General features: G+C 42.8%; 1 protein-coding gene and 1 long non-coding RNA gene across 8 annotated transcripts in view; one reads left to right on the forward strand and one right to left on the reverse strand.

The window, feature by feature from the left end:
• The window catches only part of LOC130283383 (uncharacterized), a 121,163-nt gene that overhangs the window by 51,141 nt on the left and 51,842 nt on the right, over positions 1-18,180 (forward strand). The window lies entirely within an intron of this gene.
• Positions 1-18,180, reverse strand: part of LOC130283381 (alpha-2-macroglobulin-like protein 1) — a 174,365-nt gene that overhangs the window by 8,871 nt on the left and 147,314 nt on the right. For all 6 annotated transcript variants that reach the window (XM_056532786.1, XM_056532784.1, XM_056532790.1 and 3 more), the window contains 11 exons: positions 17,117-17,206; positions 15,631-15,807; positions 15,274-15,355; positions 11,374-11,530; positions 9,659-9,733; positions 9,139-9,301; positions 5,347-5,531; positions 5,061-5,276; positions 4,662-4,774; positions 2,808-2,898; positions 2,463-2,531 (listed from right to left, as the gene is read on the reverse strand). In XM_056532786.1, the coding sequence (XP_056388761.1) occupies positions 2,463-2,531; positions 2,808-2,898; positions 4,662-4,774; positions 5,061-5,276; positions 5,347-5,531; positions 9,139-9,301; positions 9,659-9,733; positions 11,374-11,530; positions 15,274-15,355; positions 15,631-15,807; positions 17,117-17,206 (1,418 nt within the window). The remainder of the gene's footprint in view (positions 1-2,462; positions 2,532-2,807; positions 2,899-4,661; positions 4,775-5,060; positions 5,277-5,346; positions 5,532-9,138; positions 9,302-9,658; positions 9,734-11,373; positions 11,531-15,273; positions 15,356-15,630; positions 15,808-17,116; positions 17,207-18,180) is intronic.

Raw genomic sequence — 18,180 nt, forward strand, 5'->3', positions numbered from 1 at the left:
GGACTCCTGAGGCTGCTGCCACCTCCAGGCTGTCTCATTCTGCCACCATATGGTCTCCTCATACTTCTGCCACCTCCAGGCTGTGTCATTCAGCTACTATATGTTCTACTCATGCTGCCACCAACTCCATGCTATGCCATTCAGCCGCTATATGTTCTCCTAATGCTGATGCCAACTCCAGGCTGTGCCCTTCAGCCACTATATGGTCTCCTCATGCTGCCGTCAACTCCAGGCTGTGCCATTCAGCCACTATATGTTCTCCTAATGCTGCCGCCAACTCCAGGTTGTGCCATTCAGCCACTATATGGTCTCCTCATCTGCCACCAACTCCAGGCTGTGCCATTCAGCCACTATATGGTCTCCTCATGCTGCCGCCACCTCCACGCTGTTTCATTCAGCCACTATATGTCCTACTTATGCTGCCACCAACTCTAGGCTGTGCCATTCAGCCACTATATGGTCTGCTCGTCTGCTGCCTACTACAGGCTATGCCATTCAGCCACTATATGTTCTACTCATGCTGCTGCCAACTCCAGAATGTGCCATTCAGCCACTATATGGTCTCCTCATCTGCAGCCAACTCCAGGCTGTGCCATTCTGCCACTGTATGGTCTCCTCATGCTACTGCCACCTCCAGGCTATGCCTTTCAGCCACTATTCAGTCTCCTTATCTGCCGCCTCCAGGCTGTGCCTTTCAGTCACTATATGTTCTACTCATGCTGCCGCCAACTTCAGCTACTATATGGTCTCCTCATCTTCCACCAACTCCAGGCTGTGTCATTCAGCCACTATATGGTTTACTCGTGCTGCTCGGCCTGGGACATTACCTAAACATTTTAATGGTAGCACTAGCTACCATAAATCTTCATTTTCAATTTGAAATATCATTTTTTAATCTTAGAGATTGTGAAACTCTATGATCTCCTCATGCTGCCGCCAGCACCAGGCTGTGTCATTCAGCCACTATATGCTTTACCGATGCTGCTGGGCCTGGGACATTACCTAAAAAATTTTATGGTACCATAGCTACTATAAATCTTCAATTTAATTTGGAAAATTCATATATTAATCTTAGGGATGGTGAGGCTCTCTCTGTAGGCCAGAAATAGCCATTTTTAATAGTGCTTCGCCAGCGAAAAAATTTGGGCCGAACCAGATTTTTTCAGAAAATTCAGCGAGTCAGCCGAATCAAATTTTTAAAAAATTCGCTCATCTCTTGTACTGACCCTTACATACCAAGAACACCTCACCAGACCAGCTGTTCTGGAGATGCTCTGACCCAGTCATCTAGCCATCATAATTTAGCCCTTGTCATAGTCATTCAGATCCTTATACGTATACCCATTTTTCCTGCCTTCAAGAAAAACTTAAAGAAATTACTTTTAACTACCGTATTTATCGGGGTATACCACGCACCGGCCTATAACACGCACCCTCATTTTACCAAGGATATTTGGGTAAAAAAAGTTTTTTACCCAAATATCCATGGTAAAATGAGGGTGCGTGTGTGCGCGTGTATACCCCGATACACCCCCAGGAAAGGCAGGGGGAGAGAGGCCGTCGCTGCCCGCTTCTCTCCCCCTGCCTTTCCTGTGGTCTAGAGCCCTGCTGCTGGCCCTTCTCTCCCCCTGGCTATCGGCGCCTCTGCCCGTTCTGTCCCCCTGACTATCGGTGCCGGCGCCCCATTGCCGGCGCCGATAGCCAGGGGGAGAGAAGTGGCGCCGACAGCCAGGGGGAGAGAAGGGGCAGCGGCACCCATTGCCGGCGCTGCTGCCCCGTTGCCTCCCCCCATCCCCGGTGGCATAATTACCTGTTGCCGGGGTCGAGTCCGCGCTGCTGCAGGCCTCCGGCGTGCGTCCCCTGCGTCGTTGCTATGCACAGCGCGGTGCACTGACGTCATGCACCGCGCCGTGCATAGCAAAGATGCAGGGGACGCACGCCGGAGGCCTGCAGCAGCGCGGACGCAACAGGTAACAGGTAACCCGGCAACAGGTAATTATGCCACCGGGGATGGGGGGAGGCAACGGGGCAGCGGCGCCGGCAATGGGTGCCGCTGCCCCTTCTCTCCCCCTGGCTGTCGGCGCCGCTTCTCTCCCCCTGGCTATCGGTGCCGGCAATGGGGCGCCGGCACCGATAGTCAGGGGGACAGAATGGGCAGCGGCGCCGATAGCCAGGGGGAGAGAAGGGCCGGCAGCAGGGCTCTAGACCCCAGGAAAGGCAGGGGGAGAGAAGCGGGCAGCGACGGCCTCTCTCCCCTGCCTTTCCTGGGGGTGTATCGGCGTATAACACGCACATAGACTTTAGGCTAAAAATTTTAGCCTAAAAAGTGCGTGTTATACACCGATAAATACGGTAGTCCTAATATTTTCCAATCAAGTGAAATTATCCTTTTTTTTTTTCCTGGAAAACTAACACAACAAAATGTATAATCCGTGCTCACACGACAAGACATATCCACTGACCTCGTCAAGGTAAATAGTAATAGAATCTCTTTTGTTGTTAATTTTCATGACCAGGGGTGATGTCCCAGGCTAAAAAATGAAGATTGGAAAAAATAAATGAATTTACAATTCAAGGAATGTTGATATCATTATGTCCTCATTGTCACTACTTTATACAATCAGTTCCCAAAAACCCACAATACTGTGTAGAACGTTATATACCGTAATATTAAAATATTAAAATCCTATTCCACAGAAGACATCAATATAAAATAAAATTGTCAGACAAACCCCGGAGAACATTTTATCAAAGTGTATCAAGAAAATAGCCTCTGCACAACAGATGGTACAATGCTGCCATCTAACCTGGTCTCCTAGGTCATCAAACGGCTGGAATCCTGAGAGCATTTCCACTTCAATAAGGACCATATTAGTAACACGTCTCTTTCCAATGTAACTGTAATAAAAGAGATGGGCCGGAGCAAATACGCAAAATTACAGTGATAAAAACAATGGAAACTTTAGTTATATGCAATCTGAGAAAAATTACTCGCTAGATATAAGGTAGAAAGATGGATATACCAAACAAATACGCAGCAGCACTCCGGATATCCAGAGTGCTGTTGCGTATCTGTTTGGTATATCAGGTTCTGGTACTGATAAGTCTATAATTATAATAGTCGGTTTATTTGAAAAGTAGGAGAGAGAATAACAACAAAAATATCCAGAAGAATGCATTTCAAATAAGTTATGAATTGATTATGAAATGTGTATTTGATTCCCTATCAATCAACAAGATTTCTGGCTCCCAGGTGTCTTCTATACAGATAATGAGCTGAGATTAGGAGCTTTGTTTTTGAAGGCTAATATGTAGCTGAAATGTTGCATGTTTTCTTTGGAAACCAATAAATCTTAAAATCTCTTTTTTGCACAAGATACCGGAGTTTCCTGTTCAGTGCTAAATAGGTAGATATGACAATAGATAGATAGATAGGTATGAGATAGATAAGAGATAAATAGATAGATATATATGAGATAGATAGATATGAGATAGAAAGATAGATATGAGATAGAGAGATAGATAGATATGAGATAGAAAGATAGATATGAGATAGATAGATATGAGATAGATAGATAGATATTAGATAGATATATATGAGATAGATAGATAGATAGATAGATAGATATGAGATAGAAAGATAGATATGAGATAGATAGATAGATATGAGATAGATAGATATGAGATAGAAAGATAGATATGAGATAGATAGATAGATAGATATGACATAGATAGATATATATGAAATAGATAGATATTAGATAGATAGATATGAGATAGATAGATAGATATTAGATAGATAGATAGATAGATAAGTAGATAGATAGATAGATAGATATGAGATGTATATGAGATAGATAGATAGCTAGATAGATAGACATGAGATAGATAGATATGAGATAGATAGATAGACAACTAGATAGATAGATAGATAGATAGAACCAAGGAGATGAGTAGTAGTAGCAGGGTGCGGGCAAGCAAAAGCAGTCCCAGTCGCAGACTGCATAGATAAATCCACAACGATGATCCAGCTGCACATGTTGATCCAGCCAGCTGGATCATCTTTGTAGATAGATAGATAGATAAATAAATAGATAGATAGATAGGAGATAGATATGAGATAGATAGATATGAGATAGATAAATATGAGATAGATAGATAGGAGATAGTAGTAGAGGAGGGAAGCAGCACTCCTGCGATAAAAGTGAACGGGTGCCTGACTGCTGTTGATCTGGGTCAGAGATCCAAAGTGAAGTAGTCAAGTAGAAGCAGTGGCACTCCAAGCTGGTGAAATAAAGTGATGTCTTTATTTACTCCAAAGTGAGCTACGTTTCGGCAGCCTCCCGCTGCCTTTGACAAAGGCAGCGGGAGGCTGCCGAAACGTAGCTCACTTTGGAGTAAATAAAGACATCACTTTATTTCACCAGCTTGGAGTGCCACTGCTTCTACTTGACTAGATAGGAGATAGATAGATAGATAGATAGGAGATAGATAGGAGATAGATAGATAGATAGGAGATAGATAGATAGATAGATAGATAGGAGATAGATAGATAGATAGATAGGAGATAGATAGATAGATAGAGATAGGAGATAGATAGATAGATAGGAGATAGATAGATAAATAGGAGATAGATAGATAATAATTTTTTCAATGATTACCTGACTGTTATCTGAAGAAGAAATATTCCTGTATTGTCACAACGTACTATTTTTGCATTAATATTAAAGGCAGATGGTGCTGGTTGTGGCAGAACATTGTATTTTAGGACGATCTGTTAGCAAGAAGAAGAAAAAAAAAGGTCTCAAATTAACTGAACATTAAGGACAAAAGGACAACAACCATAAAAGAAGAATTTTCCACACAGATCAGATATAAAGTTTACCATAAACTGTCATTCTCAGCATTGAGGGACACACATCTTGTTCTGCTCAACCATTCAGTGGCTTTGCTGCCCTGATACCATTCATCTTTTGCTGGTCTTGGCTTTTCTCTTTATTTTTTACTTTGATTATGTTTTTCTAACCTATATAATGTATATAAACCCCATAGTAAGTCACCTGAATGAACACGCAGCCAGTCCCTTTAATAAGCAGGTTGTATTCCCCAGGAATGTCTGGTAGGGGAGCCGTCTGGAGGAGAAGACGATTGGTTTCATCCACCTTGAATACCTTCAAAGTCTTGCTGTTCTTAGAAACCGTGATTGACAAGATGCCTTTAGGACTGAACGTTAGCCTCGTGTACTTGGCCAGAGCTTGAATTGCCACCACTGTATCCTGTAATAGGCAGAGGTGTGTAAAAAGATGCAAAAGATGCCACAGACATGAACAATGCCAGATGCTTTACCTGTGTAGAGGAAAAACCCCCGTAGGGATTCTGCTGTTTGATCAACCAGGTGACAATCTGGGAAGCTTTTAGGATATCACTTGGTGATACTATCGGGGCAGTAGTCAGCGCCAGGAGGACATATGCGGATAACTCTACACTGACCGATACTGAGCTACTAGAGGACGTCCAGTACAGGTTACCTCCTAAGAGAGAAATTCAACAAAGATGTCAGGACCCCAGTGCACAACGTATAACATGTATAATACCTGCCACCATTTATAATTCTTATATAATTTACGTTTTAAAGGGGTACTCTGCTCCTAGACATCTTATCCCCTAGCCAAAGGATAGGGGATAAGATGTCTGATCTCTGGTGCGGCACCCCAGTCATCTGGTGCACGGAGCGAACTTTGCTCCGTGCCGGATGACTAGCGATGCGGCGCCAGGGCTTGAACCGCTATGCTCCCTCCCATAGACTTGCATTGAGGGACATGGCCATGATGTCACGAGCCTCAAGAGTCACAGCCGGCATTCTAAACGAACGCCGGGTGCTGTAGGGAAATCGCAGTTGGTGTCCCAGCGGCGGAACCCCCCACCCCCACCCCCCGCGATCAGACATCTTATCCCCTATCCTTTGGATAGGGGATAAGATGTCTAGGGGCGGAGTATCCCTTTAAGTGACAGAGAGTCCTTAGGGCTTCCTCAGCCACCAGGGTCGATGTTCAGTTGCCCCTTCTGGACCCCCTAGAGCATTAGAGCATTCTTACCAACACTTATGTGGTAAAAGTGTTTAATTTGAGCCCCGAACTTGAACAGCCCCAAAATGCCTACTTTTGGGTGGGATTTGCATACATCCTACCTCTGTTTTAATCTGCTTTTCAGGATTGCTCCACATAAATTGGGAGTGCTGGCAAATATGATACAGGCACATCTCTTGTGGAAATTGTCTCTATGGAAAGCTGTGACCAGCAAGGCAGAGGCGTAGCTTTTAGCTTCTGCGGCCCCCTTATGGACCAGGGCCCCAGTGCAACTGCTTCCTCCACTACCTCTATAGCTACACCCCTGCAACAAGGTGAGAAAGCTGCAAAAAATCTTAGCCATGTCTTGCTACATCTATGGGGGAAGGTAATGGTGCTACAATTGGCCACAGACATACTGCTCTCCTCTGCTATCAGTTCTGTACCATTTTGCTGAATGGTTATATTGCTGCTGCAATGCATTATTTTTACAATTGATTGCTTTTTTAATTTATTTTTTTGTTAATAGAGTATGTTTTTCATATACATGTATCTTTAAAGCCACTGAATTATTTGTCGAGTTTGAGAAATCAAACTTGTCCTCAGTGTCCCTGCCCTGCTTGTCCTCAGTGTACAGAGCCCCACTTGTCCTCAGTGTACAGACCCCCGCATGTCCTCAGTGTACAGAGCCCCGCTTGTCCTCAGTGTACAGACCCCCGCATGTCCTCAGTGTACAGAGCCCCGCTTGTCCTCAGTGTACAGAGCCCCGCTTGTCCTCAGTGTACAGAGCCCCGCTTGTCCTCAGTGTGCAGAGCCCCGCTTGTCCTCAGTGTGCAGAGCCCCGCTTGTCCTCAGTGTGCAGAGCCCCGCTTGTCCTCAGTGTGCAGAGCCCCGCTTGTCCTCAGTGTGCAGAGCCCCGCTTGTCCTCAGGGTGCAGAGCCCCGCTTGTCCTCAGATTGCAGAGCCCCGCTTGTCCTCAGTGTGCAGAGCCCCGCTTGTCCTCAGTGCGCAGAGCCCCGCTTGTCCTCAGTGCGCAGAGCCCCGTTTGTCCTCAGTGCGCAGAGCCCCGCTTGTCCTCAGTGCGAAGAGCCCCGCTTGTCCTCAGTGTGCAGAGCCCCGCTTGTCCTCAGTGTGCAGAGCCCCGCTTGTCCTCAGTGTACAGAGCCCTGCTTATCCTCAGTGTACAAAGCCCTGCTTGTCCTCAGTGTACAGAGTCCTGCTTGTCCTCAGTGTACAGAGCCCTGCTTGTCCTCAGTGTACAGAGCCCTGCTTGTCCTCAGTGTACAGAGCCCTGCTTGTCCTCAGTGTACAGAGCCCTGCTTGTCTTCACTGAACAGAGCTCTGTTTGTCGTCACTGCACAGAGCCCTGCTTGTCCTCAGTGTACAGAGCCCTGCTTGTCCTCAGTGTTCAGAGACCTGCTTGTCCTCAGTGTAAAGAGCACTGCTTGTCCTAAGTGTACAGAACCCTGCTTTTCCTCAGTGTTAAGAGACCTGCCTGTCCTCAGTGTACAGAGTCCTGCTTGTCCTCAGTGCACAAAGCCTTGCTTGGCCTCACTGCACAGAGCCCTGCTTCTCCTCAGTGTACAGAGCCCTGCTTGTCCTAAGTGTACAGAGTTCTGCTTGTCCTCAGTGCACAGGGCCATGCTTGTTCTCAATGTACAGAGCCCTGCTTGTCCTCAGTGTACAAAGCCCTGCTTGTCCTTAGTGCACAGAGCCCTGCTTGTCCACAGTGCACAGAAACCTGCTTGTCCTCAGTACACAGAGTCCTGCTTGTCCTCAGTGTACAGAACCCTGCTTGTCCTCAGTTTTCAGCGACCAGCTTGTCCTCACTGCACAGAGCCCTGCTTGTCCTCAGTGTACAGAGCCTTGCTTGTCCTCAGTGTACAGAGTCCTGCTTGTCCTCAGTGTACAGAGTCCTGCTTGTCCTCAGTGCACAGGGCCATGCTTGTCCTCAGTTTACAGAGCCCTGCTTGTCCTCAGTGTACAGAGCCCTGCTTGTCCTAGGTGTACAGAGCCCTGCTTGTCCTAGGTGTACAGAGCCCTGCTTGTCCTCAGTGTACAGAGCCCTGCTTATCCTCAGTGTACAGAGCCCTGCTTGTCCTCAGTGTACAGAGCCCTGCTTGTCCTCGGTGTACAGAACCCCACTTGTCCTCAGTGCACAGAACCCCGCTTGTCCCCCCACACTTCCTGTATTTAGACTCCTCACAGAGACACATAGACAATAGCTGTAGGGACAAAAATGTACACATTTTTTAACCAATGTATAGTACAAATATACATATAATGGTATTGTCTACATTATATAAAAAGTGTTTGTTAACAACAGGTACACTTTAACATGATTGCCTTGGCCTTTCACTATGACATCAATTGGTACTGTGTTTGTCTAACTTTGTTTATTGTTGATTGAGATAATTCTAAATATGGGGGGGGGGCTTTGGATAGCATGTCTGAGGTTTGGTCAGTAGGATAAAGCGAATTTCAATTTTCAATGTGATTAATCATTTGCTTGTATAGTATTGTATTGAAAAGAAGGGTTGGAATATTATTCTTTACAGGTGGTTTGAAGGGTTAGCATTTGTGTTTATTGCTATATTGATTTTAATGGGATTCTGCTGCACTGTGCACAAGGTAGAATTTCCGATTTTGGAGTCCGCAGAAAAAATAGACACGTCTATTCTTTCTGCGGATTTCGCACAGAAATGCATTGCCGTCTATGAGACGGTGCATTTCCGAGTGGTCCTAGTGCCAGCATGTTCTTCCGGTGCTCTGCTGTTGGGGGCATGTCCACACGGAATTTTACCTAACAGTCCCATTACTACAGTAAATTTAATCTGGGACAGGGAAAGGAACTCTGCTTTTAGAGAGTGTGATGTGATGTCAGAGCCAAAAGCCACACAGCTCAGATGATAATGGAAGATGTCTGCACTATGGCTAATAACATTATATTAGCAGGTTGCTTTTTTACATTTTTTGACACGATACACAAGTAATTTTTTTTTTCAGACAACCCCTTTAGCTTTTTTTTTAATTCAGTACTTCTCTTCTCTGCCATAGATGATAATTATATTACCTGAGGACACCGCGAGCAGTAGAAGTTTGTTCACAAGTATCTGCTTGGTTGCCAAATCATTGGCCAAGGCGAAAGTATACGCCAGTAGTGCCATGGTGTACGGGTTTGTAGTCTTTGTTATATTATTTTTCAGACAAGCGAGAGCACGAACCAGCATAGAGTCCTGGAAGATTTTGAAGATATATTATGGTTAGTTTTAGACGTGGATATGTGATGCTATCAGTTCCATCATGACTTGCATCCATAATGCGGAGGAATAAATGTGTCGGTATTACTTTTATCTGAAACCAATGAACAACTGCTCAGGTCGACTGCTATATGTCAACATAAATCCATTTAACAGTGGGCAATAATTCAGTATGAGCTATGACACATAATTCAGTATGAGCTATGACACATATACCATATGGTCAGGCATGGTAAACATATACAAGTAATTGGTGTAAAATGTATCAATAACTAAGAGATTTATGTTCACCGATCTTTACTATCTACAAGCCATAGTTGGCTCTTTACTCACATTCCCTGGGGTGCCACGTTCCAGAAGGGCCGATGTGATGTAAGCGCTGAGGGAAATGTCATCATTTACTCCACCCTGATAAACATAAAGTATTGCAGTCTTGCTTTGGCATATTTTTTGTACATAGAGAAAGTATTATAGTAGTTATATTCATGTACATTATGAGCAGAATAAAAGTAGTTGTATTCTTGTACATAAAAGACAGTATTATAGTAGTTATATTCTTGTGTATAGGAGGCAGTATTATAGTAGTTATGTTCTGTACATAGGAGGCAGTATTATAGCAGTTATGTTCTGTACATAGGAGGCAGTATTCTAGTAGTTATTTTCTTGTATATAGAGGCAGTATTATAGTACAGTGGTCCCTCAACATAAGATGGTAATTCATTCCAAACGACCCATTGTTTGTCGAATCCATCGTATGTGAAGGGGTTCATGCAATGTAAAGTATAGGAAGTTATACTCACCTGTCCCCGCCGCTCCAGACCCCATCCTCACCGCTCCCGATGCTGTCCCGCTGCTCCGGTGTCTTCTTCGGGATCCTCTGGCTTCTACCGCATCTTCTGCAGGGTCCGGGCCTCGCTTTCTGGTGACGATATTATGCTGCTGCGCCGACACGGCGTGCGTAGTGATGTAATAACGATGCCGGAAAGCAAGGCCCGGACCCTGGAGAAGATACAGAAGACGCCGGAGGATCCCGAAGTGGACCCGGAGCAGCGGGGATAGGTAAGCGAACCTGTCTGGGATGCTTAAACTGCTATCCGACAGCAGCTTAAGCATTTTACGCTGTCGGATAGCAGTTAATGCGATGGCCCCGATATATAAAAGCATCGTATGTCGATTTTATCATATGTCGGGGCCATCGCATGTCGGGGGGTTACTGTAGTTCTATTCTTGTATATAGGAGGCAGTATTATAGTAGTTATATTCTTGTATATAGGAGGCAGTATTATAGTAGTTATATTCTTGTATATAGGAGCAGTATTATAGTAGTTATATTCTTGTATATATGGGGCAGTATTATAGTAGTTATATTCTTGTATATAGGGGCAGTATTATAGTAGTTATATTCTTGTATATAGGAGGCAGTATTATAGTAGTTATATTCTTGTATATAGGAGCAGTATTATAGTAGTTATATTCTTGTATATATGGGGCAGTATTATAGTAGTTATATTCTTCTATATATGGGCAGTATTATAGTAGTTATATTCTTGTATATAGGAGCAGTATTATAGTAGTTATATTCTTGTATATAGGAGCAGTATTATAGTAGTTCTATTCTTGTATATAGGAGCAGTCTTATAGTAGTTATATTCTTGTACCTAGGGGCAGCATTATAGTAGTTATATTCTTGTATATAGGAGTAGTAATATAATAGTTATATTCTTGTATATAGGAGGCAGTATTATAGTAGTTATATTCTTGTATATAGGAGCAGTATTATAGTAGTTATATTCTTGTACATAGGAGCAGTATTATAGTAGTTATATTCTTGTATATAGGAACAGTATTATAGTAGTTATATTCTTGTATATAGGAGCAGTATTATTGTAGTTATATTCTTGTATATAGGAGCAGTATTATAGTAGTTATATTCTAGTACTTATGAGCAATATTGTAGTAGTTATCTTGTACATAGTGGCAGTATTATATTAATAATTTCTACTATAAGAATAGTTACATTCTTCATCCAGTGCAGATGTAGATTTTACCTTCATGGCTGAGTGATATAGTTTCCCTCGACTGATGAAGCAGCCATCAACTCCCTGCTGTAGACCAAGCCAAGTCACAGCCTGGCTCAGGACGTTATCATCAATAAATATGTAGTTTTTAGCCTGGGAGAAACACTTTATCACAAAAGCAGTGAGCCTGGGGACATAGAGATTATTATTAGTGACCAGTAGGATGTAAATCCTCAGACTTGGAAAGAATGGCAAACCAAGGGAAAAAGCAAAAATTAAATTCGGATCCTGGCGTGAAGAAAATATAGCCAAAAAGTTGTGTAAATGTTCAGAACATAATTAATTTCATTAGTCTAATATAGAAAAAAACAATGAAAAATGGTAGTAGGGGATGCAATTTCAAACATCTGCTTAGATGTACAATTTGTGGCTGCAATACATTTAATATTTATTTGCCACAGATTGCAACTTTTTTTTTGTTATGTAATGTCAGAATTAGGTAATATGTGAACAGATTCATGTTATTCCTACAAGAGCAATTATGTGACATTACAATTATGTGGCATTTGTAATGACCTGACCTAGTTGTGCCCAAAGTGTTAAACTTTTTTGGACTTGCGCAAAGCTTGTGGTTGCTGTAGCAATGCCCTGGCCTATGCTGTCTTGTTTCTTTGGCCAATGAGGAGTCGCTTTTACATCCACACCCTGCTAGCTCTGGATATTTAAGTTTGCACTGTCCTATTAGACACTGCCTGTGAAAGAGCTTGTACTCTGTAGCTAGTTATATCCTGCATCTGATTCTGTGTTCTGGTTCTGTGACTTTCGCGTTAATATTGGTTAACCCTTTGCTATTTGATTCAGGAACTTCTGTTGTATGTGTGTTTGCTTGGCTTTTTGTTTGTCTCCCTCTGAGTATAGTATACTGTGCATGTAAATCCATTGTGTCCTGACTGTTTCTCCATGACCTTTGCTGTATTTTGTGTAGTTTGTTGTTTTGACCTGAGACATCCAAGCACTTATTCCAGAGTAGAGACAGTCTTCTAGGGAGGGACAGGGAGGGAGGGACAGGGACCTGGGTAAGAGCTAGAGTGCCTTGTATCCCTTTCCATGCATGACAGCATCATTACTATTACTGCCTTTGTAGTTATGACTGTGACAATGTTCTATTCTTTAAACAAATCTAAAAATGTAATTGAAATAAGAGGGGAATTTACAGGAAAAAAAATCTCCCTGTAGAGTTTAACCGAGAGAAGAAATTAAAGGTGTACTCCAGATGAAAACAATATTTTTCAAGTCAGCTGGTGCCAGACAGTTAAATAGATTTATAAATTAGTAGTAAATGAAGAAAAAAGGTGTCCTGCACTCACCGCTTCTGTCCAGGTAATCCTGCTCCCATCTCGGGTCACGACTCGAACACGGAGGGCATGGGTTGTGGAGCGCTCAGAGGCGACTGCCGGCGGTTTCACGCATAGGAATGCGCTTCATCCGGCCTCGTTAACGTCATCGCGCTGTGCGAATTATAAAGGTGCAGCTGGTGAGTCACATGATTCCAGGTGAACTCTCACCCCGTGTTACATTCAGAAGTGAACGGACCGAAAAGCCACATAAGGAAGCAAAAAGCAAGTTAGGTAAGTACATAAATACTAATAGACCTAGATATGCCCTGAATAAAGAGAAATTTATAAAAAAAGGGGAAAAATCTAATTTATCATTTAACCCTAACGGCCCCTGTGCGTCAAGGCGCAATATCCATCGCGCCTCAGCACGCAGGAGCAGACGACGTCTATCTCCTCCAGAAGGGTGACAAGGGATTGTTTCAAGACCTCCAAATTTTAACGTGGTGCAATTTCCACCATGTATGGATTGCATATGCTGAACAAATCTTGGGGATCCACCTCCTTTGAGGTTTTGTAGCCTATCTTAATGTCAATGCCATGAACATGGTATTTACGAGTGTGTTTGGGGGAGATAGTCTCGAATTTTTGGATCTTAAACTATATGTGGAGAATAACCAGCTTCTGGCACAAGGCTATAGGAAAGAAGTGGCAAGAAATGCTCTTTTACACTATAAGAGCTCCCACCCTATTGAAACTAAAAATTCTATTCCGTATAGCCAGCTTTTACGTCTAAAAAGAAATAATAGCAAGCAGTCTGATTATGAGGAACAAGCAGGACACTTACTTACACGCTTTAGACAGCGCCAGTATCCTAATGAAGTATTGGCCGAGCTTACAGGAGAGGTGCAACTAAAAACAGAGAGGATTTACTTATAGATTCAAAAAATAAGAAAAAAGATTTTCAGTCCACCACTGAACAAAATTCAAGATTCACGTTTGCTTTTAAAAACAGCCCTCTGAATCACGTTATTAAATCTGCCATCACTAAGAACTGGCATCTACTCATGGCAGATCCAGATATTGTGAATACAGCACAGAATAGACCTATAGTGACCTTCAGAAAAAACAAGACGATCGCTGATTTATTGAAGGGTCAGAAGTTGAATAGAGAAGCATATCCCAAGGAGACTTGGTTGTCTGGTATAGCCCCGAAAGGGAATAAGAAGTGCGGTTTCTGTCCTCAATGCCCTCACAACATTAATGCGATTTCTATTAAATTAGGGAGTTATGTTTTTGAAATAAAACACCTCATCACCTGCCGGAGCACCTTTGTTGTATATTTTTTATTTTGTAGTTGCCAATTCTTTTATATTGGAAAAACCGAGAGACAACTCCGGGCCCGAGTACGTGAGCATATGTACTCGGTTCGAAAAGGAGGTGGATCCCCAAGATTTGTTCAGCATATGCAATCCATACATGGTGGAAATTGCACCACGTTAAAATTTGGAGGTCTTGAAACAATCCCTTGTCACCCTTCTGGAGGAGATAGACGTCGTCTGCTCCTGCGTGCTGAGGCGCGATGGATATTGCGCCTTGACGCACAGGGGCCGTTAGGGTTAAATGATAAATTAGATTTTTCCCCTTTTTTATAAATTTCTCTTTATTCAGGGCATATCTAGGTCTATTAGTATTTATGTACTTACCTAACTTGCTTTTTGCTTCCTTATGTGGCTTTTCAGTCCGTTCACTTCTGAATGTAACACGGGGTGAGAGTTCACCTGGAATCATGTGACTCACCAGCTGCACCTTTATAATTCGCACAGCGCGATGACGTTAACGAGGCCGGATGAAGCGCATTCCTATGCGTGAAACCGCCGGCAGTCGCCTCTGAGCGCTCCACAACCCATGCCCTCCGTGTTCGAGTCGTGACCCGAGATGGGAGCAGGATTACCTGGACAGAAGCGGTGAGTGCAGGACACCTTTTTTCTTCATTTACTACTATTTGGTGACTACGGTCTTTATTGTCCTAGCACCTCCGTTGCCAGGGTGGATTTCCAGTCTAGCGGGACGCCGTCTCCATCTCGTGGTCTTAGGAGGCCCAAGGTATCGGTGCCACTGTTGTTTCTTGTTTACTTTTAGATTTATAAATTACTTCTGTATAAAAATCTTAATCCTTCCAGTACTTATCAGCTGCTGTATGCTCCACAGGAAGTTGTTTTTCTTTACGGAGTTATTTTCTGTCTGACCACAGTGCTCTCTGCTGACACCTCTGTCCATGTCAGGAACTGTCCAGAGTACAAGCAAATACCTATAGCAAACCTCTCCTGTTCTGGACAGTTCCTGATACGGACAGAGGTGTCAGCAGAGAGCACTGTGGTCAGACAGAAAAGAACTCCAGAAAGAAATACAACTTCCTCTGTAGTATACAGCAGATGATAAGTACTGGAAGGGTTAAGATTTTTAAATAGAAGTCATTTACAAATCTGTTTAACTTTCTGGCACCAGTTAATTTGAAAAAATAAAAAAAATTCCACCGGAGTACCCCTTTAAAGCCACAAAAAAGGAACAAAAGAAGAGGGTTTAAAATATTTACCAAGTACTTCCTTCGGCATCGCTCATTCCGAATGCACTGTATGAGCCATCAGAGCGTTTGAAGGAGAGCTGTCGCTGGTATCCTGGTAGCAGGGAACATTACAATGGTAGATGGTAAAGATGTTTAGTTTAGTTTTTGCTGAAGGCTTAAGAACAAATTCAAACTTTCACAAAGCACAAATTGTACCAAATGAATACTTTTCATCTATTTAAATCATTGGTGATCTGTATATCTTTATACAGAATCTAATATCAGATCCTTACTAGAGGGTCCATATACCATATGTACATGGAAGATCTCATACAGATCAGCTCCAACACTATTAAACCTTATGGGAAAAAAAAAGTTATAACTCACCGCTTTGCAGGTAACCTATGCCTTTATCTTTCTGAGTAGTGTCCAGCTGTCCGGTGGCTTTGAGATAATCCAGCACATATATAGTGGGTCCCATGGTCAGCATGTTTTGTTCTCCACAGCCATACGGCATTACGATAAGTCTATCGAGGTTCTGCAGCGCTGTCCCTATAATGTCACCTGAGACAAAATGTTCACATATACAATACATTCGGGAAGTTTTTAGAACCTTTCATTTTATTCACATTTTGTTGCCCCATAATGAGAATTTTTGCTAATTTATTAAACATAAAAATGTGTCATGGACATAAGTATTCAGACCCTTTGCTATAATGTTTGAAATTTAGCGCTGGCTCCTCCCATTCTTGAACTAGTAACACAATATGGCACTCTTAATCCAGATGATGGGTGCACGAGTAGGGTCCCAATCCTTACTTAAATGCAACAAATGACTCGGCACTCAAGATAATGCTTATGTGGGGTTTATTTCATACGCAATCCAAGTAGATAACGTTTCGGTCAGGTATTGACCTTCATCAGATCTGGATTGCTGCAGAGTATAGTGATTGAAGATGCGGCTAAAAACGCTGTGATATGGGTCCTGTGTAGAGAGAACGTAGTAGACTACGGTCGCTCTACAAAGGACCTATATCACAGCGTTTTTTAGCTGCATCTTCAAGCACTATACTCCGCAGCAATCCAGATCTGATGAAGGTCAATACCTGACCGAAACGTTATCTACTTGGATTGCGTATGAAATAAACCCCACATAAGCATTATCTTGAGTGCCGAGTCATTTGTTGCATCCTCCCATTCTTGATCATCTTTGGGATATTTCTAATCAATGTTTGGAGTGACCTGAAGTAAATTCAGCATGAAGAAAGCTCGACCCTGCGTGAAGGAGGCTTGGCTCCCTGCATGAGGAGTTCATTACAACATATGCTTGCTAAAGGACAAAAAATTTAGTTAAAAAGGACATCCTCAGATGCGTGTGCCTCTCAATAAATCCAGCAAGGTTGACTAGGGAAAGCGTAAATCAGCAAATGAAGCGCTGTTCTTAGTAAATCCCCCTCTTGTTTACCATCATTTACCTTTAAAGGGGTACTCTGGTGGAAAACATCTGGTGCCAGAAAGTTAAACAGATTTGTAAATGACTTTTACTTAAAAATCTTAATCCTTCCAGTACTTATCAGCTGCTGTATAATACAGAGAAGGTTGTGTAGTTCTTTCCAGTCTGACCACAATGCTCTCTGCTGATACTCTGGACAGTTCCTGACACGGACAGAGGTGTCAGCAGAGAGCACTGTGGTCAGACTGGAAAGAACTACACAACTTTCTCTGTAGCATATAGCAGCTGATAAGTACTGGAAGGATTAAGATTTTTAAATAGAATTAATTTACAAATCTGTTTAACCTTCTGGCACCAGTTGATTTAAAAAAAAATGTTTTCCACCCGTTTAAGATTTCAGTAGTGACTTTTTTCTCTTACCCAGCACAGATATATAGGCGCTCTCTGATTTTTTCACCCATATACTTGGAAGCGTAAGTGAGAATAGTCTCTGTATGCTGTTCACGGAAGCTAGAAAGAAATCGAGAAATAAAATTTTTAGACAACATATTTTATCTCTTCCAGAAGTCCTATCCTGGTGGTTCATATATGGTAGAATTTTCCAAGAAAAAAAGTCTTATATACAGGTCTACAAGGGTTATACACAGATCAGCTATAACATTAAAACTACTGAAATGTGAAGAGAATAACATGGATTATCAAGTGGCAATATCACCTGTCAGGGATAAAATATATTAAAGGTGTTATCCAGGTTCTATTTGTTTATTATTTTTTTTGTGTCCTAAATGCATTAAAATAACAAACCCGCATCTCCTCACATCTCCAATGCAGTGCTTATCCCGAGTAGCCCGTTGGCACACCACTCTTCATTATGGAGTGAATGTCAAGTGACCTTCCAATGAATCAGCGGCCTCAGTGGTCACATGCCATACTCCAGGCATCGTCATCGACTCCCATCACTGACTGGTGATGCCCAGAGTATGCCACTTGACCACTGATGCTGCTTATTTGCTGCAATGGTCATGTGAGGTCTTCTCCAAAAGGAAGATGGGGCTGCCAAAACATCATTGATGCAGGAGAGGATACAGGCTAGCCCATCTGGTCGGATCCCACAGCTTTAGTAAAGCAATGTGATGGAAAATGTTGTTTTGGCTATGATAGTAAGGCGTCAGGTCACACAGAGCATAGCAGCTTGCTGTACATGGGGCTGAATAGCCTCCGACCAGTCAGTGTGTCCATCCTGACTTCTGTCCACCAAGGAAAGTACCTACAATAGACACATCAGCATCAATACTGAACCATGGAGCAGTGGAAGCAGGTGGCCCATTCTGATAATTCATTCATTTTCTGGGGTATTCCAGGATTTTTAATTTTTTTTTATTTGACTGTGCTACAGGGGCTGTAAAGTTAGTGTAGTTCATAATATAGTGTCTGTACCTGTGTGCGACCGTGGTCTCGCAATTCTTCTGTCATTTTCACCCGAA

Source organism: Hyla sarda, chromosome 7, assembly GCF_029499605.1.
Source record: "Hyla sarda isolate aHylSar1 chromosome 7, aHylSar1.hap1, whole genome shotgun sequence".
NCBI classification, from domain to species: Eukaryota; Metazoa; Chordata; class Amphibia; order Anura; family Hylidae; genus Hyla; species Hyla sarda.